General features: G+C 37.5%; 1 protein-coding gene across 3 annotated transcripts in view; it reads right to left on the bottom strand.

Annotated features, from left to right (window-relative positions):
* Positions 1-26,472, bottom strand: part of MYLK4 (myosin light chain kinase family member 4) — a 405,617-nt gene that overhangs the window by 141,824 nt on the left and 237,321 nt on the right. For all 3 annotated transcript variants that reach the window (XM_078688020.1, XM_078688022.1, XM_078688021.1), the window contains exons 5-7: positions 22,777-22,882; positions 20,873-20,966; positions 16,474-16,583 (exon numbers count right to left, since the gene is read on the bottom strand). In XM_078688020.1, coding sequence (XP_078544146.1) covers positions 16,474-16,583; positions 20,873-20,966; positions 22,777-22,882 — 310 coding nt within the window. The remainder of the gene's footprint in view (positions 1-16,473; positions 16,584-20,872; positions 20,967-22,776; positions 22,883-26,472) is intronic.

The following is a 26,472-nucleotide window of genomic DNA, read 5'->3' as shown; positions in this document are numbered from 1 at the left end:
AGTGGGGTGGGCTGCCGGGCCCGTTGTTAATGCTACTCTAGGACTGGGGCAGGCAGCAGAGTCCCTTCCTCCCTCCCCTACTGGCTTGTTTGCACAGCCACAATTTGCTACTTCCTTCTCAATGCGGTCCAAAGAGGGCATAATCAATCCTTCCAATTTCTCAAGTCTGTTTTTTATTAATAAAAGTCTATCCATTAGTGGCTCCAGTGACGATGAAATAAGGAAACCTATTTTCTGCCAGTGCACTTCTTCCGGCTCTACTAAGTCAATTATATTGTCATCCATGCTGGTGGCAGTTACAGCAGGCACAGACTCATTGGGACTTCAATAATTGGTGTGTCCCTATGTGACAACACGCTCTGTGTGCTTGACTTAGAGGTCTTGTATTTTTTTCCCTTGTACTGTGTGTCTCCTTGCTTGCCTCCTCTTTTTCTCTTGCCGCCCCCTCCTTGTGTTGAGTCCATAGATTGCGAAAACTCTTTGTGGACATCTGCTACGCACACAACTGTGCTCTTTGTCTGATCGGGCAGTGTCCTTCCTGGCAGTACGGGGGGAGTCAGAGGATCTCCTTCTTTATTAAATAGAGGGGGGGTCAAGATTTGCTGTGAGTCTGCACTCTCCAACTGGAGTTCCGTGGTACTGGCAGACTGACCCGGTCTTTCTGGTGAGCGCGCATTGATTATTCTCCCAAGGGATGAGCGTTTTGCAAATGCTGGGTCCATGGAGAGACGTCTTTCCGTGATGGCAATCTCGAGCGCTAGCACAGATGAGGCCCTGGTTATGAACTGATTGAGGGTTCCCGCCACATACCGTACTCCCGCACCTTTCCTCCCTCTTCCCTCACGTGCTGTCATATTAAGTCGGTATAGTTACTATTATTAGGCAAGAAGTTGTTACAGTCAATTTAAGTATTACTTTTAGGGCCCACTTACTGTAAAATTGATTCCGTCGTTAGAGTCCAGGACCTTAGAGGGGTGGCCCAACCCAGCCTCTCCCTGTCTTGAACAGGCTCAAATGGGCCCGCCCTTGGCCTGGGCTTTGGCCTGCGTGCGCGCGCGCGCGTTGCGCGGAGCGGGTGTTGATCCAGCGGGCTATAGAAAATATATCATAAACAACGCTACCCAACTTCATAACCTATAAACAAAATTCTATACTAAATATGGACCCATTTATGAACCTGATATATTTTGGGCCTACTGAATCAGGTGGTCAGAATAAACTATATACACTTTATCTATAAACTATATACATATTTATACATTTGCAGAAAGAATATTATCATTAGAATAAAACCCAACCATTTAAACGACCACCATAGGCGACGTGATCTAGCTAATAGTAACCTACAATTCTGAATAACCAAGACCAGCTTGTTTGTCAAAAGTAAGATTTTATTTACTAAATTATGGTATATAAGTTGAAGGTTTTATAAATGAATTTTATTAGCAATAAAGCAAGCATGATTGTAAAGAATTAAGAGAAAACACAATTTAAGCAAATGAATCAAAAATCAAAGTGAATATTTAAAGTTTAGCATTTCTAAAACCTAAGTCCCTAAATAAGCTAAATAGATAGAAATTAAAGTAAAGTTCTTTGAGGATTCTTACGTGCTCCACGCAAAGTCCGTCAGCACTTCACCCTCATCGGAAAGTCAGAAAGCAGCAGCCAGCCCAACCCTAAGGGCATGACTTTTTATACCTTTCTACGCTAACTAAACTAGCAAAGGAAAGTTTTCAGAAATCCTCGACGTCCCATTGGCTGAGAGTGACAAGTGACATGTCACCCAATTCTCAAAAAGTTCCATTAAATCATGTCTCATAAGGACCATTGTCTCTTCCACGTGAAGCCAGAAGCTTCCTGAGTTTGCAACAAATGTATTAAGTCATTCTCGCAGCGTCCATTGACTTTCATTATACTTCCGCGGATGCCAAGTTAAGGACTGACAAAATGTTCACTTTCGACCTTGGCCATGTCCGACAGAATGATGACAGCACATTAGTTTTTGCTTTGTGAACGCAGCTTTGGTAAACGCTTTAATTCAGAATGGGCGTCTCGTGACTTTCTGCAGAATAACATGTCAGCTCTTTTTCTGCGGCTCAAGTGACTAGGCCCAAAAACAGGCAACTTATGATTTCTAATATAAAACAAACACAAGAAAAGTATTAATGTAAGAAATAATGTAGATTCTGTATCCACCCCATGGTTTGCTAATTAATTAACCCACCCGATTAATCATAATGTTACCTAGCCATTGCAAACAAATAAAGCAGCGTTTATATCTACCAGTCTCCGTTTCTCCATGAGACCCATATGCACCTAGAATAGTAGAAATAACATCACACAGACAAGGAAAAGCAAAACAAGCACATGCTTCTTTTAAGTTTGCAGCAGTTAGTAATGACAAAAACGAAAACAATAAATTATTTTATTATTTTGCACGAACAAAAAGATGCAACAATTATGCACGTTTATGAGCACACATGTTAGTCCCCCCACGTGTAAAGTTTAATCTAAGTTGTATTAGTACAACATATCACAAATCATTAATATTATTATACATGTTATGGAAATATGACTTTGCGAGTTTAAACAAAATTTTGTTTTCTATCTCGCTCCATCAACTCCCTCATCTGGTGATTAACAAATCACCACACCAGCACTCAAAAATTTTGTAAATTAAATTTCTAAGAAATCGATTCAAATTCATTTGTATTAGTAAACCTAAAAGTCTGTTTCTGCATAATCTTTGCAATTATTATAACGCTCTCTATGTAACTCTTGCAATTCGATCTCCCTTTCTTCTTCTTTTCTGAGTTTATAGATTCTTTTCTTTTCTTTCAACTGTTTCTTTCTTTTATGTAACAAACAACCTAATTTGGTCAAAATAAAAATGAATACTATTACAATCAAAGGTGCCAGAATCTTGCCAAGAATTGAACTTCCAATATTATGAAACCAGTTTTTAATCGCTTGAAACCTTTTTGAAAGTTTCCCTGTAAAATCTTCTTCTTCTAAAGGAATTATCTCTGAATGCATTTGTGTAATATTCTTAATATACATTTCAATATTCTTACTTTCATCAGGTATATATGTACAGCAATGTTGAACATGTAAAATGCCACAGACTCCTCCCTCTTTTGCTAGGAGTATGTCTAAAGCAAGGCGGTCTTGAATTACCATAGATCTAATTGCAATAACTTCAACATTCACTAATTGAAATCCATCAGCTGTGTCAGTTGATAATCTATCAACTATAGTGGACAATTTTCTGATTCTCCCTGCATTTAGGGTTATACCAACAAAAGGAATTACAGCTTGAAAAATATCTCCCAGAACTTCAGTAAAAGTTTCTCTTTTAGCTCTATTTACATAATTATGAATTTTAAACAATCCTTCTGAATCTCTGTCAACATGAAACACTTTAGGAAAAACAATTCCCACATAACAAGTTCCATACCAATGGTCTGGAAGGTTGTAGTAGGCTTTGTCACCACAAACAAAATAAATCCCAGGAAAGATAGGATCTTTTCCACCTTTAAATCCCCAACCTCCCATAATCTGATAAGTATCTTCACAGTTACTCGCACCTACAAAATAATTATCAAAAAGTGTATTATCTCTTCTAATGCAAAGCTTTCCACTAACAGGTTTGTCTATGTGAATTGCAATATTTTCAAGCATTTTACCATTTAATTTCTCATCCTCTTTCTGCCAGAAAGCAGTTTTAGTCTGCTTGACTAATTCATTCCTTTTATAAATTGTTCTTCTCTCTTCAACCATATTCAAAAATTTCTTTCCTTCAGCACTTAATTTACATGTTAGATTATTCTTATAAGCATACTCATATGTGAGTTCATTAGTAACAAGGAAATATTCTCTCATTTGTTTTGCTTTCTTATGCTTATTTAAAGCATTATCAATCTTAACATTAGCAAAAATTTCATCATAATTTGAATAGTAATATTCTAAACGTCCAGTTTGATAAAATAAACTAGTTAATACACTACATGTTACAGCATAAGTGAGAGGAAGCATATTATATGTTACTCCCTCAGAAACAGAAGCAGGTAATTTAACACAGACATAGCAGTCTTTTGCATCCATTACCTTAACATATTCACTCAATAGCTTTGTGAATGTATTACTTGAAAAATCACCTATTGATTTATCTTGATGAATGTTAGGCTGATGATCAATAACTTTTGCAGACGTACTATGTTTAGTTTGACTAACCAGAGCTTTGCTTGTTATGTTAGTTTTGTGTAATTCTCTATTCATTTCTAAAGGGATAATCACAGCTAGAACCAACCAGAGCAGAACCAAAATGAGCAGACATACCAGAGTCATCTTACAGCATCTTTTAAAAACAGAACACTTTGAAGTACTCTCCTTAACATAAGGCATTCTTGGTTAATTTTAGCCTCAAAAATTAAAAATAAATTTTAAAATTCTATATAAATTCTAAATTTATATTTACACCCCCCTTTTAAAATTTCTTTTTCTTTTTCTTTTAAAACCCTAAACAAGATTTCTTCGACCTTATGTCATACATAAGTTTCCTTCAACTAAAAACAGTTTTTCTTCGACCTTGTGTCAACTAACAAGATTTCTTCAGCCTTTTGCCAATTTAGTATTTCTGTACTTCAATCATTGTCACTAATTTCTTGGATTTCGTTTTCTTCTTCACTACTATCATATATGTCAATAACAGGTGGAATTACTAAGTAAGTCCACTCAGGAGACTTGTATTTTTGGTTTGGTCTTATTATCCTCTTCCCTTTTCTCGATATCACTTCAATTTTTCTTCCAACTCCAACTTCTTTTCCAGGACTCTTTTGACTACTGATTTCTTCAACTTGTTCTATTGGCTTTTTGATCAATCTGACTCTCAATCTTCCACCAGGCCAGTAGTCTGCTTTTCTCACGTACTTCTTCTTTGGTTCAGAATTATTTGATTCTGACTTCCAAGTCCTTTTCTTTCTGTTTTCACTTTCACCTTCCACGTCACTTTCTTCAGTTTCGTAGTCTGAAATTTCAATTGACTCAGGAACTTCTCTATTCGGCAATTTCACTCCTTCAGGAACTTCACTTTGTCTTCCATCACTGGTACTCGGTAATTCGTTCTCTTCCTCTTCTTCAATTACCTCTAACTTCCCAGATTTCGGATTTCTGTTCCTTACTTCAGAGCTTGTTCTCTGCCTTTCGATACTCTCCTGGTCTGAAACTTCCTTTTGTTCAGCTTCTCTGTCTTCAATGGAGACAACCGAATCCTCAGTTATCTTTCCTTTTAACAGATTCTCTTCACCTTCAGAATCTATTTCAATTATTTCTAAGTCCTTTCTTGTTACATTTCCATTCACAGGTACAGTTTCCAGATGTCGACTTTCTTGTCGATCTTCAGAATCTGGAATTACTTCACCTTCTGTTCTGTCTTCTGCTTCAGAATCAGAATCATCTGTGGTGTCACTTTCAACATCAGAACTCTCAGGAGTTGGTATTGGAATAGTATGACTAGGATGTATCCAACGTTTTAATCCTCTGCACTTTACAGCATTAGTAGTAATCAAAATTATCTGCCTAGGTTTCTGCCATCTAGGAGCTAGACAATTCCTCCTCCGATGTACTTTTGTTCTGACCCAATCGCCAGGTCTCAGATCATGAGTCAAAACCTTTTCATTTGATTGAGCTTCAGTTCCCACCTGATTAAACACAGAAGTTACCATATCAGATAACCTTTTACAGTAATCCAAAATTGCACTGTCATTTATGCTCAACAGTTTACCTACAGGTACAAAAGCTTGCCTCATAACTCTTCCCATTAAAATTTCATGAGGACTCAAACCTGTCTTTTTATCTGGTGTACTTCTTATTGACATCAAAACAAGTGGAAGTGCATCAGTCCACTTTATGCCTGTTTCAAGACACATTTTTCCAATTCTGTTTTTAATTGTCCCATTTATTTGTTCAACTACACCTGATGCCTCTGGTCTGTATGCACAGTGTATTTTCTGCTCAATGCTCAAAGCTTCGCAAATTAACTTCATCAGTTTGTTATCGAAATGGCTTCCTCCATCACTCTCAATAGTGACTGGAAAACCGTATCTTGGGATGATTTCTCTGAGCATTAGTTTTGCTACTGTAATTGAATCACAATGTCGTGTAGGGAAAGCCTCTACCCATCTTGAGAATAAGCATACAATTACAAGTACATATTTCAAACAATTGTGTAAGGGCATTTCAATGAAATCCATTTGTAACCTGGTAAAGGGACCACCTTCTCGACCAATTATTCCTGTCCCCACCACTGATTTTCTGTTTGGATTCATTTGTTGGCATGACAAACACCTTTGACAAAAAGATTCAGCAATAGTTCTAAACTTGGTATTGAACCATGTCTCTCTGAAAAGTCTGACCATAGAATCTCTTCCTAGATGTGCAGGACCATGATATAATCTGGCCATGTCAGCAATCAAGCAATTTGGTAGGACTACTCTGCCATCTTTGTAAACCCACACTCCATCTTCTTCACGTGGTCTACAATCTGATCTTAACCATAGGTCTTTTTCTTCATCATCTGCTTCGTTTTGTAAATCTCTAATTTCATGCCATGTTTCTACAACAGTTGTTAGCATTAATGAATTTGAATCAGTTTCTTTACTCCTATTCCGATTGTAAGAATAATTTTTCCTTGCGCAGTACTTTGCTGTTTCATCTGCGAAGGCATTTCCCTTGGAAATATAATCAGTTCCTCTAGTGTGCGCTGCACATTTGACAATGGCAATTTCTTTTGGCAATTGTATTGCTTCAATTAATCTCCTAATGAAAACTGCATTTTTAATTGGAGATCCTGCTGATGTCATGTATCCTCTCTGTGACCAGAGTTGTCCATAATCATGCACAACTCCGTACCCATACTGACTATCAGTAATGATGGTAACTCTTATATCCTTTGATATCTCGCATGCACGAATTAAAGCAATCAATTCAGCCACTTGTGCTGAACGAACTCCTTCAAGACATGATGCTTCTTCAACATCTACAACTGTACAAACTGAGTATGAAGCTTTCAAGACACCTCCTTCGGATCTTAAGCATGAGCCATCTACAAAGTAGACAAAATCCGATTCAGACAAAGGTCTGTCTTTGATGTCTTTTCTTGGTTTAGTGCAGAATTCCATGACATCTAAACATTCATGTTCTGTTTCAATGTCATCAACAATTTCAGAATCAGGCAGTAATGTAGAAGGATTCAGATTTAAACATCTTGAAATTGAAACATTATCTGCTCCCAGTATGATTTTCTCATACTTTGTCAATCTGCTACTTGTTAAATGTTGAGTCTTACCTCTTGTCAGTAATATTTCAACTGAATGAGGCACAAAAACTTTCACAGGAAATCCCATTATAATCCCCTCACTTTGTTCGAGGCTAATACTTGTAGCTGCAACTGCTTTTAAGCAACCTGGTAATGCTTTTGCAATTGGATCAAGAACTGCAGAGAAGTATGCAATAGGTTTCTTTAAATTTCCATGTCTCTGAATTAATACAGATAATGCACATCCTTCTCTCTCACTGCAATACAGTTCAAAATCTTTCTCATAATTTGGCATACCTAAAGCAGGAGCTTGGCATAAGCTCTTTTTCAGGTTCTCAAAACATTCCATCTCAGCATCATTGAGAATAATTGGATCTTTTACATCTGACTTTGTCAGTCTTTGTAGTGGTTTTGCAATTACTGAAAATCCACTTATCCATTGTCGACAGTAACCTACCATTCCCAAGAACATTCTGACCTGTCTTTGTGTTCTAGGTGGTAACATTGCTTGAATCATTTTTATTCTCTCTATTGTTACTTGTCTTTTTCCCTTTGCAATTCTGTGACCAAGATATTTTACTTCTTGTTTGCAAAACTGTAGTTTTGCTGGGGACACTTTATGTCCTTCTTCTGCAAGGCGATTTAACAGAATTATTGTGTCTGTTACACAATTTTCTCTTGTCTTTGCAGCTATTAACAAATCATCAATATACTGCACCAGCGTAGATCTACCTGGTAAGTCTAGGTCTTCTAATGATCTTTTTAACAATTCATTAAAGATTGAAGGACTTTCTATATAGCCCTGAGGGATTCTTGACCATCCGAGGGTCTTACCTTGGAATCTGAAAGCAAATATTTCATAACTGTCTGGATGTAAGGGAACAGTAAAGAATGCATTGCAAAGGTCGATGACTGTATACCATTCAGCATCATATGGAATCTGGAATAGAATTACTGCTGGATTTGGAACCACAGGACAACATGGAACAACAATTTGATTAACTTTTCTCAAATCTTGTACGATTCTAAATGTTCCGTTAGACTTTTTAACTCCCATAATCGGTGAATTACAAGAGCTACTCTTCATTTCCTTTAATACACCTTGCTTGATTAATTTTTCAATTATAGGTGTAATACCTTCAATTGTTTCTGTTTTCATTTTATATTGTGGAGTGTTTGGAAATTATATTCCCTGTTTCAATGTAATTTTTACTGGATCTACATTTTTCATCAGACCCATTTCATTTCCAGTAAACTCCCATATTTCAGATTTCACTGTTCCTTTGAGTTCTTCAGGTAGATCTTTTTCTTCAAATGCAGGAAACAATTTTGTTTCTTCTGCTTCTATCATCATCATTGTCATTCTGTATAAACCATCTTCCTCCATTGTTTGTAATTCAACTCCATCAGGAGAACAATATATTCTACAATTCATTTTACATAGGATGTCTCTGCCTAATAGATTTACTGGACTACTATTACAAACCACAAATCTGTGTTTATCTCTGTAGTTTCCAATTTCAACTGGTACTGGATCAGTTAAGTCAGTTTTAATTTGTTGATTACTTACTCCAACAACTTGGATGGTATCCCCAGAGAGAGGTAGGTTTTCAATTTCCACTGATCTAACAGTAGAACGGGTAGCACCAGTGTCCACTAGAAAAGTGATGTCTACATCATTAACTTTCCCGTTTACATAAGGACCAGACTGGTCAACCTCGAGAGTGGCTCCAACAACACACTCTTCCTCCTCTCTCGGGCACCGTCAGCAATAATCATCAGAATCACTGTCTTGACTTTCTGTTAATAGGAATTGTTGTGAAGCATTTTGCATTTGAACCCTTTGCTGCTTTTGCTGTTTTTGTGGTTTTATTACCTGTTCACTTCCCTGAAATCCCACGTTTGGATTATATTTTTGAACTCCCCCACAATTCGGAAAAGGTGGTTGTGGTAATTGGTCTTGACGATTATTCACCTGTTGTTGTTGCTGTTGCTGTAACTGTCGCTGAATATTAAATTCGTTTAACCCCTGTTGCATCTGTAGCTGTCACTGCAGGTCAACACCATTCTGCATCTGTAGATTCAATAAGGGATTCTTTAAGTTTTTAGGAGGATGAGGACACTCGTCCCTCCAATGTCCAATTTCGCCACAATTAAAACAAGGTAATCTTTGCTTTAACTCCTCAATCTTTGGGCTAAATTTCTTTGGGAAATTATTACCTTTAAACTTTCCTTGTATCTGGTTTGTATTTCCAGTTTGAACAAAATTAGTGTTCTTATTACCCATGCTGGCAATCTGTTGCTCAGCTACCTTTACCTGAGCCCACATGGCTTTCTCCTTCAGCTTCTTCTGTTTTACTTCTATTTCATCGCTGCAATACTTTGCTTTTCTTAGAATATCATCTACAGATAGTGATTGCCATCCGACAATACTATTTCTGATCATTTCTCCAATTTCAGGTTTTAGTCCATAAACAAATCTATAGACAAAATGACTCATGTCTTTTTCATCTAATTTTTCATAACCACTGTATTGTTTAAAAATTAACAGTAGTCTTTCATAAAAAGAATGAACTGATTCTTTTGTTTCCTGTTCTGTTCTTTCTATTTTAACCCAATCGACTTCTTTGGGTGGAATTTTGTTTTTCATCCAAACAATTACTTTCTCATAGAAATCCATTACAAGTGGATTTGGAGCACCTGTTTCTTTAATTCGTTCAGGTTCTGCTTTTGGCCAACTAATCGATATTTTGCATTCTGTCCAAAGATCAGATGGGACAACAATGTCAAAAAATCCATCTAAATCAATCCACAGAACTTTTGACACTTTGATAAACCTATCAACTTGCCTGTACCACTCAACTGGTTTTTCCCTCAGTTTTGGAAAGTCATTTGTGAATAATAGAATGTCCTGTCTCGACCACGGGATATGAACATATCCTCCACCTGCAACTTCTCTCATTGGAAATTGTTTTGACAATTTATCCAATCTTTCATCTTCCTTCTTTTTCGTCCATTTTACTCTCCATTTATTCAGTTCTCCTAGCTTTTTGATATAGACAATCAAATCTTTAATGTGGACTATTCTTCCCATTGAGTTCAAACTCTCAATGTCACTTTCTGAAAAGTCTAATCTGTAATGTTTTGCAAAATTCTTTTGTTTACTCACATCGATTTCAAGTTCTGCTGCTAGATCCTCTAGTTGATCATATTTATTTTTCGTTTTCCACTGTATGCTTTTACAAATGAACAGTAGTTCATCATCCCGATAGTAATTTAAACTATCTGGACCAATTGTTCCAATTATCAATTCTTCGATATTCGCTTTTAATTTGGCCACATCAAGTTTTGGTGTGGTTACTCTGACTTCAGGACTCCCTATATCTGATACAGCACCCATTGGTGTTTTTGGAGATAAATCCTCATTAAAGGTTAAATCAGGCATTCTTGATTTAGAAGTGTTTATTTCAGATAAATCTGAATAAAACCTTTCAGCAGCCTTTTGAATTTCTGTATTTAAAGGAATAGTTAATCCAGTTTTGTTTGTTTCTCTTTGGTCAAATACAGGTTGAACAGGACCAATTGTTACTGGAACTGTCACAGCTTCCATGCCTTTTGTCATTCTTTTTATTAATTCTTCCTTTGATCTTATATATTCATTATAATCAACATCTTCAACATTTCTTGTCTCTCTTGTATAATCTTTTGGAGGTTCCCTTGCTCTTGGAGTCATTGTAAAATGTCTACCTTCATTTCGAGCATTCTCAAATTCTGGTCTTCTAGGAGTTTCAGTGATTTCACAATTATTTGGATAAAGTTTAGGAGCTTCACTAATTGGAGGTGCACTCGGTGAAGTTTCAGTAGAAACCACCGGAGTAGACCATGATCTAGGAGGTCTCAAAGGCTGATTAGGCTGATTCTTTCTAGCAGTTGTATATATTTCTTCCATAACTGCATCCTCAGATTCACTTTCCATAGATTTCCCTGTAGGAGTACCCATTACCATTTCATGAATTAAATATAATCCTTCACTCATGTTTCCCTGTCTCCACATTCGCAATCTATCTTCATGAGTTTCTCTTTTCCAAGATGGATTTTTAGAAGGTCTTTTAATTCCACTAGCTTCTCTTTGTAACTGATACATCTCGTCTTCCCACTCAACTAAAGCTTCAAATTGAGTTGGTCTCGGTTTGGGAACAAGAGCATTCATTTTCTCTCGTAAGTTTCTTAAGACTCTTACATTAAATGAACCTTCATCAGGCCAAGTTAAAACGCCGTCGTTTTTAGTATAACGTTTCCAACTGTCGAACCATAAGACAGTATGATATCCATATTCACCTTCCATATACGCTGCAGGTGTTTTATACTTATGAAGTAGTTTACCACCTCGCGTTTCGATTTTCTTGTCAGGTGAAAATAAATTCTTGAACTTCTGAAATAATGTTAACTTTTTCTCAACATGTTTAAAATGATAACTCATTTTTAAGTGTTAAATCTAATTCACAAAATCGTTCGTAAAATATTTCCGGGATGTTCCGTACAACAACCAATCCGTGCGCGAAACACACCAACAAGCCAATGACAGTTGAGCTACGTCACTTTTCTGCTCAACCAATAAATTTAGAGTTTTTCCGAACTACCAATCAGCTCACAGGCCGTCAGAGACTCAAGAGCCAATCAGAATATAGCTTGTGACGTAGGTCACCCAATCCCAGCGCGGCTCTGTGACGTACACAGCAGCTGCGGTTTCTCGTTTCTCACTCCTAGCGCTTACCCCTCCTTCACAAAATCTTTTCACAGCGCCATTTTAAGAACACTTTTCAGTGTAAATTAATTCTTAACAATGACTATAAAGAAAACATCTGTTCGTTTCACTATTTAGGATAGTATACATACATTCAAGTATCCACACTTCGGAATAGACGGCGCTATTCACACTAAGGATAATATTCAATTGTCAGTAGAGTAACCTTACCCCACCCTTCTAACACGTATAATTATGAACTCGCTTTGCTCTGAACCCACCGCGAAGTGAAAGTTCTAAGAGTTCCACTTGAACATAAAATACAATTCAAACTCGCACTTTCATACGGAAATTTCCCTATTTTCAAACACACATGAAATCCGTACAGGACTCTCACCTGTTTATAGAAATCATGCACCGTTAGCAAAATAACGACGTTATCCGTACAGGGCTCTCACCTGTTTATAGATATGAAGCATGTACCCGTACAGGACTCTAACCTGTTTATAGATAATCATGCACCGACGCTAATTTACCCTTCACTCGAGCTCGGATATAACTAATACTTTTATCACAGTGAGTTTTATGGAAGGCGCTTTGTCCCTATTCTCATGCTGCTCTAATTTCTTAGAAAACCCTCACTATACAAGATTCACACCTAGCCCTAAAACTGTGCTGCTCGGCGACAACACTATGGTACACGGCGATACCTCTTGTGATACTCGGCGATATCACTACAAACAGAACAGATGGCTTGCGTGACTCATTTCTCGCCACACAATCTATACCGGTATAGCTTACAGATAGCACGAAAAACGAACTCAACATGTGTTAAAACATCGATCCTATTTCCATACCACAATAACGCTAGTAACCCTTAGCAACCAACATATTACCTTGGTTACCTCTTAGCAACCATCAATTTCTGCTACCAGAGAATTGATCCAGCGGGCTATAGAAAATATATCATAAACAACGCTACCCAACTTCATAACCTATAAACAAAATTCTATACTAAATATGGACCCATTTATGAACCTGATATATTTTGGGCCTACTGAATCAGGTGGTCAGAATAAACTATATACACTTTATCTATAAACTATATACATATTTATACATTTGCAGAAAGAATATTATCATTAGAATAAAACCCAACCATTTAAACGACCACCATAGGCGACGTGATCTAGCTAATAGTAACCTACAATTCTGAATAACCAAGACCAGCTTGTTTGTCAAAAGTAAGATTTTATTTACTAAATTATGGTATATAAGTTGAAGGTTTTATAAATGAATTTTATTAGCAATAAAGCAAGCATGATTGTAAAGAATTAAGAGAAAACACAATTTAAGCAAATGAATCAAAAATCAAAGTGAATATTTAAAGTTTAGCATTTCTAAAACCTAAGTCCCTAAATAAGCTAAATAGATAGAAATTAAAGTAAAGTTCTTTGAGGATTCTTACGTGCTCCACGCAAAGTCCGTCAGCACTTCACCCTCATCGGAAAGTCAGAAAGCAGCAGCCAGCCCAACCCTAAGGGCATGACTTTTTATACCTTTCTACGCTAACTAAACTAGCAAAGGAAAGTTTTCAGAAATCCTCGACGTCCCATTGGCTGAGAGTGACAAGTGACATGTCACCCAATTCTCAAAAAGTTCCATTAAATCATGTCTCATAAGGACCATTGTCTCTTCCACGTGAAGCCAGAAGCTTCCTGAGTTTGCAACAAATGTATTAAGTCATTCTCGCAGCGTCCATTGACTTTCATTATACTTCCGCGGATGCCAAGTTAAGGACTGACAAAATGTTCACTTTCGACCTTGGCCATGTCCGACAGAATGATGACAGCACATTAGTTTTTGCTTTGTGAACGCAGCTTTGGTAAACGCTTTAATTCAGAATGGGCGTCTCGTGACTTTCTGCAGAATAACATGTCAGCTCTTTTTCTGCGGCTCAAGTGACTAGGCCCAAAAACAGGCAACTTATGATTTCTAATATAAAACAAACACAAGAAAAGTATTAATGTAAGAAATAATGTAGATTCTGTATCCACCCCATGGTTTGCTAATTAATTAACCCACCCGATTAATCATAATGTTACCTAGCCATTGCAAACAAATAAAGCAGCGTTTATATCTACCAGTCTCCGTTTCTCCATGAGACCCATATGCACCTAGAATAGTAGAAATAACATCACACAGACAAGGAAAAGCAAAACAAGCACATGCTTCTTTTAAGTTTGCAGCAGTTAGTAATGACAAAAACGAAAACAATAAATTATTTTATTATTTTGCACGAACAAAAAGATGCAACAATTATGCACGTTTATGAGCACACATGTTAGTCCCCCCACGTGTAAAGTTTAATCTAAGTTGTATTAGTACAACATATCACAAATCATTAATATTATTATACATGTTATGGAAATATGACTTTGCGAGTTTAAACAAAATTTTGTTTTCTATCTCGCTCCATCAGTGTCACGATCAATTATATACCAACTAAAGGAGGGGCTAAATGTGCCTCAGGTGGTCCAGGCGCAGGGCTGTTGGGACACGTGATCCTCGCGGCAATCCGGGCGGCAGGGAGCAATGTGGCAATCTCCCTCTTTTTGCCCCATTTAATTAATACTCATGAGCCTCCCAGGGCGCAGGGCTGTAAGCAGAACAGAACAGCAGTGTCCCACGTTAATTTCCTCACATCGAAGCGGCACCTGTAAAGCGGGTGCGGCGAGAGGTTAAGTATCTGCAGTGCTAATGTGCCTCAGGTGGTCCAGGCGCAGGACTGTTGGGACACGTAGTCCTCGCGGCAATCCGGGCGGCAGGGAGCAATGTGGCAATCTCCCTCTTTTTGCCCCGTTTATTTAATCCTCATGAGCCTCCCAGGGCGCAGGGCTGTAAGCAGAATAGAGCAGCAGTGTCCCGCGTTAATTTCCTCCCAGCGAAGCGGCACCCGCGAAGAGGTTAAGTGTCTGCAGTGCTAATGTGCCTCAGGTGGTCCAGGTGCAGGGCTGTTGGGACACGTAGTCCTCGTGGCAATCCGGGCGGCAGGGAGAAATGTGGCAATCTCCCTCTTTTTGCCCCGTTTATTTAATCCTCATGAGCCTCCCAGGGAGCAGGGCTGTAAGCAGAACAGAGCAGCAGTGCCCCGCGTTAACTTCCTCACAGCGAATAGTATAGTGAAAGGTATACAAAACAGCATTCTAAGAAGTCTGCCGCTTTGCATCTACATGCAATGTGGCAGCCCCCAAGGAATGGTATAACAATATTATTTTGCATACCTATTTTTTAGAAAATTACAAGATGGCCCCCAAGTTGCATCCACACTCATCAGGTCATCCATCTTATAAGTATACAAAAAAAAAAAATTGATACTCAATTCTATTGGCTATCCCAATTGTGGAGCAGTTCTTCCGTCACTGGCAACATCTCTGGTGATAGTGGTGGGCAGCAGGTGAAAGGTAGTGAGAGATACACTTAGCAATAGCTGTTCTTGGCGTCAGTTGCTGAGGGATGGCGTGAGGTGAGAGGCCAATATATAGGCAGTGGGAAATGGAACCAAGGATAAATTGGGGAAGAGGGGAACTCAGAAGAACACAAGGAGGAGACAGAGTAGTCTTTGCTGTCATCAAACTATGGTCCATCCTCATTTAAATCAGGTGAACAGACCATAGTCTTGGTGGGGAGGGAACTCCATTGCTGTTGCAATTGAGTTTCCTCTCTGCCAAGATTTAAATCAAGCCCTTAGTTCATAAAGAATGGAAAACCCATATTGACAATAACTAAAGCAGGATTGCAGTTCTAAGAGCCAGAGTGCTCACTGTGTAACAAAACCAAGTAAATGCACTAATTACAGCATGTTACAGGCACTACCTTTTTTCAGGGTGACTACTATCTGCCCTGTTCAGTGCAGCAGCAGAGCAGGAGTGAGAGTTATAAATTCAAATAGGAATGAGTGCATCTACTATCTGCTCCTTTAAGAATCTAGTGAACCACATGACAATTTATTAGAAGAATTAGAAGAAAATCATCAACAAGATAGAAATCTTCCACAAGCAGGCCGGTTGACTTGCAATTTGGCAATAGACAGAGATCATGTCGCACCTGTGCTCAGATGCTGACAGTTCGTTTTGTCTTGGGGTATGGATAATCAATTCAGAAAAAAAAAGTAATCAGCATATTTTGAAAGGCTACATTTTCACTGAAGTCTTCACTTATGGATGGATGACAGAATGACAGGATGACAGAATATCAAGCAAAAAATTAGCATAGCTAGAATATCTAATACAAAATATAAGTCGATTTACTGTTCATAACTGTTTGCACAGAACCTTATCTAGTGTTTTTTTAATGAAATGGCCTGTGAAAAAATCAAAAACGCATTTCAAGGCAGCTAGTTAGATACACTTACTATTCCATGACAAGCACAATGTCATGCTTGGACTCAAAAGCGTCATACAGCTGGATGAGATTTGAGTGGTTCAACTGGTTCATAACATTGATTTCATTTTTTACTTCTTCCTGTCAAGAGAAATCAAATATATGTCATTGCAACTAGAGCAAAGAAGGTGTGAGCCTATTTGTTTGAAGATATCCAAATTCTAATACACTATTGTCATACTCAATTGCTGGTGAAAGAACTCCCATTTGGTGGTGGCTATTATGCATTTTAGTGTTTTTAAACAAAATGTCTAAGGAAAGCATTAATTCAACATATTTGAAACTAACATACACAGCTCCGATTTTGAAAAATCCGCCTTATATTTGACTGAAAGACAACCAATTATAACGATACATTTCCAAATATCTGTTATTTCATATGTTTGCAAGAATACATTGAGTCTCTTTCTTAAGAATGTGCATGGGGAGGCTTTAATGGGCATTTGCAATATCAGTGAGTGAGGAGGCTGCAGAGGGCATTTTCATCTTAAACCTGCCACATTATTTTTGTGTGAAAGCTTCTAAGTTTATTATTTCTTAAGGTACTGCTAAGAGAAATGATTCATATTCTATTGACTTAAATGACAACTCTTTACACAGCAATGCTTTGAGAATAGATGTGAGCTCAAATGCTTAAATGATTTTGCTTAGCAATACTATGGATGTTGGTGATTGCTACGTTTGTGTACAAATGAATATAGCTTGTTACATCGCATGCGTTTACAACGCATGCGAGTACAATGCGGTTGTTACAACAACTGTGTTGTTACATTGCAGTACCGTTATAACGCAAGTCGTTACAACGACTTTCTCTAGGGGGTGCGCTGGACTTAGGAATAGTATAATTTACTATTCCAACTCCAGTGTGTGCAACAGTAGGGAAGGTGTTGGAATAGTAAATTATACTATTCCTTAGTTTAGAGCACCACCTAGAGCAAGTCATTGTAACGACTTGCGTTGTAATGGTCCTGCGATGTAACAATGCGGTCGTGGTAACAACAGCGTTGTAACCACATGAGTTGTGGTGCATGCAATGTGATGGCTGTTTCCCTGTGCAAATACCTTCATCATTTGCTGAAGGTGTAACGTACTGTAGCTTACCTTTAACATATGGAATTCTTGCAGTGTGTTAGCCAGCTTATTTCATGGTACTGATCAATTGCAGGATTATTACTCTAATCAAGATCGGACCTTTTCTAAACTTACCATGCTCAAACATTTAAATCTGCATTCGGAAGTTTCAACAATTGAGACTATGGGTTACATATTCAGACCAACTCAATCTCTCGACATGGGTTATGCACTTAGAAATAACCTTACATGTAAATTAGTGAGAGTAGAAAATAATTTTATAGATTTAGTAAAAAGTAGACAAACTAATGTAACAAATAATAATAATGTATTGCCAAAATGAATTCCCTGGAGCTTACCGCAAGAAGAAAATAAAGTTATTGAGGGAATGATTTAATTAGTTTTAGACTGGTAACATAAAGGCAAACTATGTATATATAGACAGAAGTCAAATACTAATGCTGTTTTTGTAGGACCTAGCGAATGTGAACATGCATTTGAAGTGGATGAGAAGTGGAGCAGATATTTATGTAGATCCTATTTTCCCTGGAGGGTAATATATCTGTGGGAAGAGTGCTTATTATAACCTCCCAAAATGATGGTATAGAAGTTGTAATTTGGGAATAGTCTTTCTAAAAATGTATCATGTTAAGTACATTAAAGAATAATTAGTGGATATAAATGTGAAAATGTAAAGAGGTGCAAGTGAAATAGTAGTTGATATATTTGGAGTTCTAATACCGTCAGCAGGAGTAGCATTACACTCAGAAAATTTGAAAGCTGCCTACAATTATTGATAAACTTGCCACCAGTACAACTGGGGGTTTTCTGTTGCAAATGAAGAAATAACAATAAGATGGATGGTAATTCGAAAATCGACTCTCCCTTGATATCCTTCTCGCGAAGGAGGGCGGAGGCTGATGATGAATAAAAGTCCCAAATTATTGCACTTACATACCAGGCAGGAGTAAAGACTTTAAGGGCTGCATTAAAAACATTACTAACTTAAACAAGGACTTGAAAGACTTAAAAGCAGATGGTGCCTGCAAAACCATAGGTATGTTAGCAACTGGTTGGGAAACGTAGGGAATGGATTGGTGATTTCCATCGTGAGACCCTTAGTGGCGATTTATTTGTGCGTAATGCTGCTGATATTATCAATCAAATTCTGCAGATTCAAAAACAATAACATTTGTGGAGTGAAAAGAACAAGAGCTGATCTTGAAATGGAGGATGAACAATGTAAATATCATAATGAAAGAAAAGCTTTTGAACAGAGTAGATCGAAAAGTTAAAGACAACACACCCATAATCTGTGACAAGAACTCTGTGGTAGATAAGGTGATGGCTTCATTCGCCATCAGAGGGGAGCCTGATGACGCAAGATTTCAACAATTATAATACAAAACATATTTACTGATTGTAGAAAAGCTGAAAGTACACCTTGCACACGTTAGACACAGTGATACATGAAATTGAGACAAGTGTAGTAGAAGCACTGTAAAAGCTGCTTTTAAATGTGAGCAAGAGGAAACATACATGCAGACATACATATAGAGTAATATTAATACATATAAACGAGTTTCACTAATAAACTTCTTATAAACATGTTGTTTATTAACGTTTTCTGATGAAACTGTGATATTAATAAAGTGGCCTAGTGTTTCTAATGCTTTCTGTTAGAATGCACCATTTAGAAAATTTGGTGCAAAAACATTTAGGAAATAGATACGATCTTCTAATTTGGCATAATAATTCTAGAGATTCTATAGTTTATGAAAAGTAAAAAACTAATTTTGTGATGTGAATTTACAAAATTATACAGGATTTCAGCTGTTGTTACAGAGGGTGACTTTGTATCTCTTTTCGCCCATGTCAGGCCTAATTTGATTTCTAAATCTTTCACTTCTCACGGCTGGGATGGAAAAGTATCTTACAGTTGCAAGTGTTCTAGGTAATATTATGTGACTCTGAACATATGATAGTCTTTCGACAGTGTGGTGATGTTACATTACCGGGACGCTGTTGGAGACTTTATCAAAGAAGGGCAACACCACACTTGCTGATCGATTGTTTGAGAACTATCTTTTTACTGCTTTGCTTAGACTACAGTCAGAAGCTGATAGACTGAACCCTTCTTGCCGAACTATTTACATTTCATTTTCTTTTATTTTCCCTTGTTCTATGTTAATGGATTCTCCCTTAATGGACTTTAAATCTGAACCCTTTCCCCTTCTTCATAGGATTTGAGCTGTTACACAACAAACTATCCTGCTGCCTTAATGGTGGTGGGACTTTGTAACTCTGTACACTGATTTTATAAAAACCATCATATAAAGCCTACCTAAATGTTTGGTACTATTATACAAGCTGTGATATTCTTAACTGAAATTTTCAGAGATTGCTTAATGCTATGAACGTTGAATATTCAATACAATAACCAAATTAATCTAATATCTGTCTGAGTCTATTATTGAGTCCTGTTGGTTCTTCAATGTAAACTGTGCTGTTTACTAATGACTTACATGTGTTGTAGAGAGAAACAGTGAGCTCTGTCTGAACATCAGGTGTTACTTCTTTTGGTGTGCATTGCTGTTGCAGAGCTTTTGGTCTGCATAATCCTAACTCAACTTTACTTCTTTAGGAGGTTGGTTCTTCCCTTTGCTATTCTTTATTTCTACAGCATGGTATTAAGAATGGTATACCTAAGTCTGGTCTCAAAGGTATAAGTTAGCTGTCAATTAATGGCCCAAACTGGACAGCTAAAGCGGTGTTTGAGCACCCTAATATCCACCCCTCCTATCGGCAGAGAAAGGTTTGTCAGAGGATCATTGCCTTTGTGGTAAATGGAAATGCTGTAGATTGCCTAACCATAAAGGGACCAGTACTGATGGAGTAGAAACGAGAGTAAGCGTATATTAATAACATTTTACCATGCTTCATTTATTTATGCAATGATGCATTGATTACTTTAGGCTGAAACAGTATGTAAGAATCATCACACTGAAGTACACACCTTCTGCTTTAGAAACTGATGTGGTACCTGGGCACTTGCTGCTTTGCTTAGGCACTTGAGTCTATGATAAGGCACTTGGTGTTGTGCTTGGTCATCTGAAGGGTGTGCTTGCGCACATGGTTGCTGCACCTGCAGCTTTAAAACTATAAATGGGCATTTAAGGCTGTGTTTGAGCCTGTAAACCACTGCAGCCATGAAAACACGCTTCATTTATTAATGCAATGATACATTGATTACTTTAGGCTAAAACAATATGTAAGAACCATCACACTGAAGTACACACCTTCTGCTTTAGAAACTTGGCTTTGATGACTTTTGCTGCCAGTACAAGTCCAGATAAATTTTCTGTGCACAGGTGAACTTGACCAAACCGACCACTAGAAAAAATAAATGTTCATTGTTACATAATACTTTTGTATAAGCCAATCACAAAACTCTAATTATAAATGTCAGGAAATGAAATCCTCCTGTTTCACCATGACCAGGCTCATTCACAAAATGAATGGAATGAACAAGATAAACAGAATGGTAGTAATGTATGGGATCTGTGGTAACGTAACTGACTCCCTATGTGTTATTTGAAGCACTGTACTCACCAGTAAACAAATTACCTTCAGACTGCTACAACAATGCTAATTTTAAGTGAACCACAATACACTTCTCCCTATACAGCCTGCCACACCACCTCCAAACACTCACACTCCATTCAAAAGAGATAGCCCCCACTCAGGCCCCTGGCTTCATCAACACCACACAACACAACCATCTCTGTTCTATCCTCAGACTTCTCAAGGTTTCATCAAACTTTTACACTGTGGGCTAAACCACAGTTTAGGCCTGACTCTGCTCACTTGGGATACCTGGCTCTGCCCTAACGTGGCCCTCCTCTTCCCTTGCTGAGCAATCCTTCAATGTATGGTAAATGTTTCACCCCTTGCCACACATCACATATCCGTAAGTTGTCCTCCATGGATGACTTTTTGGACTCCAAATTAATAAGAAGACTGTACATGTTGTGACACACCATTGCACAGGCACATCAGACCTACCTTATGTAAGGTTAATGCATTGATGAACTAAAGATGCAATAGCTAGGCTTATCATAGACTATTGTATTGTGCCAGCCATCTAGGATAAAGACCTGCCAGTGGCCATATTGACTTGGGTAGGCAAATGGGCATCAATAAAACAGTTCACCATCTTGTGTTGCAATAACATATGTCCACCACCACACTACAGAACCAATCCCAGCAACTTGCTTCTGGCCCCAGAGGCACCACATAATGCTCAGTTCATCATCTATACATCACTCATCATTTTCGTGTGCAAGACTACCTACACAAATGTAGGTTCAACATTTATGATTGAGAGGTATAAGCTTATGCCCAGCGACTATATGTAACACCGAAAAGCTAGCCTTTTGGATAGCCAAATGCAGTGCACACCAGGCCAATTCCTGAACTGGAAAAAGAGACTTGAACCTTAAGCTATGTTATAGTTCTATTTGTGGCATGCAATATTTATAAGCTTTGCCAAGTGTCAATATCAACAGCCTCAGCTAGGTGTTCCAGTAGGAAAGTTGACTGGCCAGAAGATCTTGCTGTCAGGAGCTGGGACCTGAACATGGTACTAGGCAGCACCCTCACACTAAGAATGCATGCCAGAGGAAGTTGGCAGTTGTAGACAGAGAGTGGGTGTTTCACATTAATATCTTTGTGAGGCCATAAAACACTAGGCTCTGTACTTACTTAAGAGCTCTGGTTAGCAACGTGGCTGAGTAGGAATTACGATGTGGTCTTGTATTTTGAGTCACCCATACACTTTAGGATAATGTTTTCAGAGTTGCATGCAAAGTTATGATGGTGGTCAAGTGGTGCTCTTCTATGACCAGCTGTGTATGATGACATAGGCTTGTGAACAAGGATTTGTTAGGACTTTAAATTTAAATATTTTTGACATTCATATTGTACAAAATGTGCAGTGGTCCTAATGTAATTGGGTATAAAACAAGTCTGAAAGAAATGGGATTCGATGAAGGAATGTTATAGAAGTAACATTTATTTTAGTGGTGATCTACAAAGAAATTTGTGGTCCTCTTCCATGAGCTTTTTAAATGCAGTGAATAACAGAATTCAAGCAAAATATGTAATATATGTAATAATCCATTGCGTCACCATCTAAACTTACCCTCCAATAATTTCAGATCTGTTGACATCGTAATAGCTGTTGATCTGCGCATGTCTTGCAGAAACAATCCGGTGTTCGAATGGTGCTGCCGGAGCTGGTCTCTCAACTGAAAGCATATAGAAGAAGAGCGCAGGGGAAAATTCTGAAAAAGCAAACTACAGGTGCAGGAAACCAACTACTGCTAAAAAGATATCGAATGAGCTGCTTCACAAATAAATATATACATATTGGCACTATTTACAATCAAAAATGTAAATGTACTGATGCAGATTTAGTTCTGATTTAAGTTTTGGCGGGTGGAGTATTCTTCGTCGGCCCAGTGGAGAACTTAACACCCGCCTGGATGAGGGTGCTATGCCTGTCAAATTTAGAAATAACTGCCAAGCTGGGGATCATTTCAGAAAGCATTGGCAGGAACAGCCATAACAATGGTTCCTGTCAATACTTTTTTAAGTTTGTCCTACAAACTTATTTATTTTTATTTTAAAAAAGGAGATCCTGTAATGAGATTTTAATTTTGGAAAAAAAATTGCTCCCCTCATATTTGGATTTCTTTCCCATGAGGTGGGGAGCATTGAGCAGTTTTCCCTGCCCCTTACCACTAAAGCTTTCCTGGCAGTGACAGGCAGTAAAAACTGACCTGTATGTCCACCAATCTAAATTAGGTGGGCGTTGGGCCATCGGAGAGGTGTAACCATAGCGAGACGGAGCAGTCTCCGCAGTGGACACTCCAAAGGTCCACCCGCTTCTAAATCTGGTGGGCAGACCATTATATTGCCGGTAAGAATACTCCATCACCTTTGTAACCTTACCGCCAACATATAAATCCATAACATGCAGCTTTTCCCAAAGTTCTACATAGCGGCAATCCTGTGTAAATGCATTTTTTTCACCCTGGGAAATAAACAAATTCTTTGGAGAAGATCATTCCCTGATCATTCTCTGTAGAGTCCTGGAAGGGGAATTAAATCTACAGCCATTTCCAGCCTGGAAAAGGGGTCGTATAAGTGTTTGGTAATGCCCACAAATATACATGTTGTGGGCTAACCCAAACTTCCATGGCAAGCCACAACTTGAAATGCCTACTTCACACCCTTTAAGCGGAATTTACTACTATGGAGTTCTTGGCACATGTGACAGAGAAATCTGTAATAGTAAACAGATTTAGGGCCATATGTATCAAAATCCTCTTTTGCGATTCTCAAATACCGATTTTTTGCGAATCGCTCGTTGAGAATCGCAAAATGCTATGTATGTAGGATTTGCAATAAATTTTGCGAATTCGACATATTCCTTAATTGCGAATCTCAAATTGCGATTTACAATTAAGGGTTACCTCCCCATTCATTCCTATGGGCCTCTTCATTTCTCTAGGCCTAGAGGCCCATAGGAATGAATGGGAAGACATTCTCAATTTGCGATTAGCAAATAGAGAATTGCAATTTGAGAATGCAATTTCAAGGGTGCAAGGGTGTCAAACGACACCCTGTTGCACCCCTGAAATAAGCATGGGTGCACATGTGGCGCACATACATGCCCTAAGGGCATGTATGTGCTTCACATTGCACTTTGAAAAATGCAAAAAAGTGCATTTTTCAAAGAAATCGCAAATTACCACCCACTTGAAGTTGGTTGTAATTTGCGATTACTTAAGGCCGAATTGCACTTTTTGGTGCTTCTTACATTGCATTAAAGGAATCGCAAAATTAGCAATTCCTTATATCCAATCGCAAAATTAGGAATCGCACATTTTGCAATTCCTTATTTTGCACGCAGATTTGCCTTCATACATACCATTTAGCAAAATGCCGATCGCAAACGCAGAAATTCTGCGAATTTTGGCGTTTGCGATCGCACTTTTGCTTGATACATATGGCCCTTAATGACTTTCTGTTAATTACCTTTGCGCACATATTAAAGGTAATGGCCCTAATGGCATTGTTATCATAGTGGAGGAGGTTAATTTCATAACTTCAAAAGTTCAAGATCCTGGGATCCAATACTTGGGATCAAGATTGTCTAAATATTCAAGGAACATTTTATAATTGTTTTCATTTATTTTATTTTTATGTAGTGCAAGCCAGGCTTACTTGTGTATCACAGGGTTTTCTATAAGAAGACTAAAGGTACAATAGAGAAACTTAGCGGATGGAGTACAAGATGAATAAGAGAGCAGGGTCCTATCCAAAGTTTTTTGTAGGAGTATTGGATAGAGCATTTAACCACTTTTATATTTTCAAAGGAAAAGTTTGCAATGGAAAATGAACATGAGCTAATTTTGAAGGGTGTACACAGATTAGAATAGTTTTGGAAATGGTTCATTGAAGAAAGTGGCTTTGGATCAATCTATGAGTTTTTTATGCCAAGTAGTATGTATTTGTCCTTATTGTGTGAAGGATGAAATATTACAGCACAATTTCCCACAAAGGTTTAGCTGAAAATGTTTGAAAAGTGGGGTTTCCAGCACGCAGACCTCAACACTTCAAACATCTCAAGAACATCCTGCACTGGACGTTTTGCTTTCTAGGTATTTTAAAGTTCTTTTATCGATTTCGGGAGTCTGCAAGCAACTTTGAAAAACTTCTCAGCTTTAATCAGGCACCATTTTAGAGTAATTAAGATTAGTGCGAGGATCTCCAGGTTCAGGAAACTAATTGAGTTGCTGCATGAAAGGCTGTTTTTAGCTAAGCTAGGTGGAGCTTCAAGATGTCCATCAGTAATTCATTACTGTAATCAAGTCCTGACCGGATAAACAGTTGTAATACTGTTTTAAAATCTTCAGCCATGGGGTGGTGATTTATTTGCACAAAGGAGTCTTATTGTTAGGACAGCTATGTGGATCACTGACATAATATTGATGCACACAATATCGAAACACAAAAATATCAAAAATTAAATATCATTGACAGAAATATTGTCTTTTTATACTTAACTAATCCACAAATATCCATACCACAAATATCATGGTTGAAATATCGATTTTTGCATATATCATAATCGCCTCATACAATATTGACTATAATATTACCGGCAAAATAATTATCATTAATAAACATCAAAAGTTACGTTTTATGTTAAATAAATTAATATATTAAACATTGAAAAATAGATACACGTTGAATAAAAAAAAATTGCATCACCAAAATCATTATTTTATAATTTTATAATTCACCCAATAAAATATATAACTAAATACATTCTAACATAAGCATTTTTTTTAAATAAATGACAAACATGTATTCCTCAGATATATATATATACATATATATATATATATATATATATATATATATATACATACATACATATATATATATATATATATATATATATATATATATATATATATATATATATATATATATATATATGTTAATGTGTAAATTATACATATATATTCAATGAAAAAACCATGGGTTTCAGGCATGTTATAGTTAGGAATTAGCATTTAAAAAACCTTAGAAATTCACTGAAAAAACCATAGGTTTCAGGGGCGGACATTTCACTAATACAAAACCATAGACATTCCGCCGTTATAGTTAGTTCCGCTAACTATAACTCGCACGCCCGCAATGCACTGCTGATGATGTCACATATTACATCACTCATGACATGGTCAGTGACATCACTCATGACTTCACTGATGACATCTCAAAATACATCACTGATGACATCATCCTTTTGATAGAGCGGCAG

Source organism: Lissotriton helveticus, chromosome 4_1, assembly GCF_964261635.1.
Source record: "Lissotriton helveticus chromosome 4_1, aLisHel1.1, whole genome shotgun sequence".
Lineage (NCBI taxonomy): Eukaryota > Metazoa > Chordata > Amphibia > Caudata > Salamandridae > Lissotriton > Lissotriton helveticus.
Note: the sequence above shows the minus strand (reverse complement) of the source record. Positions and strands in the feature narration are given on the sequence as shown.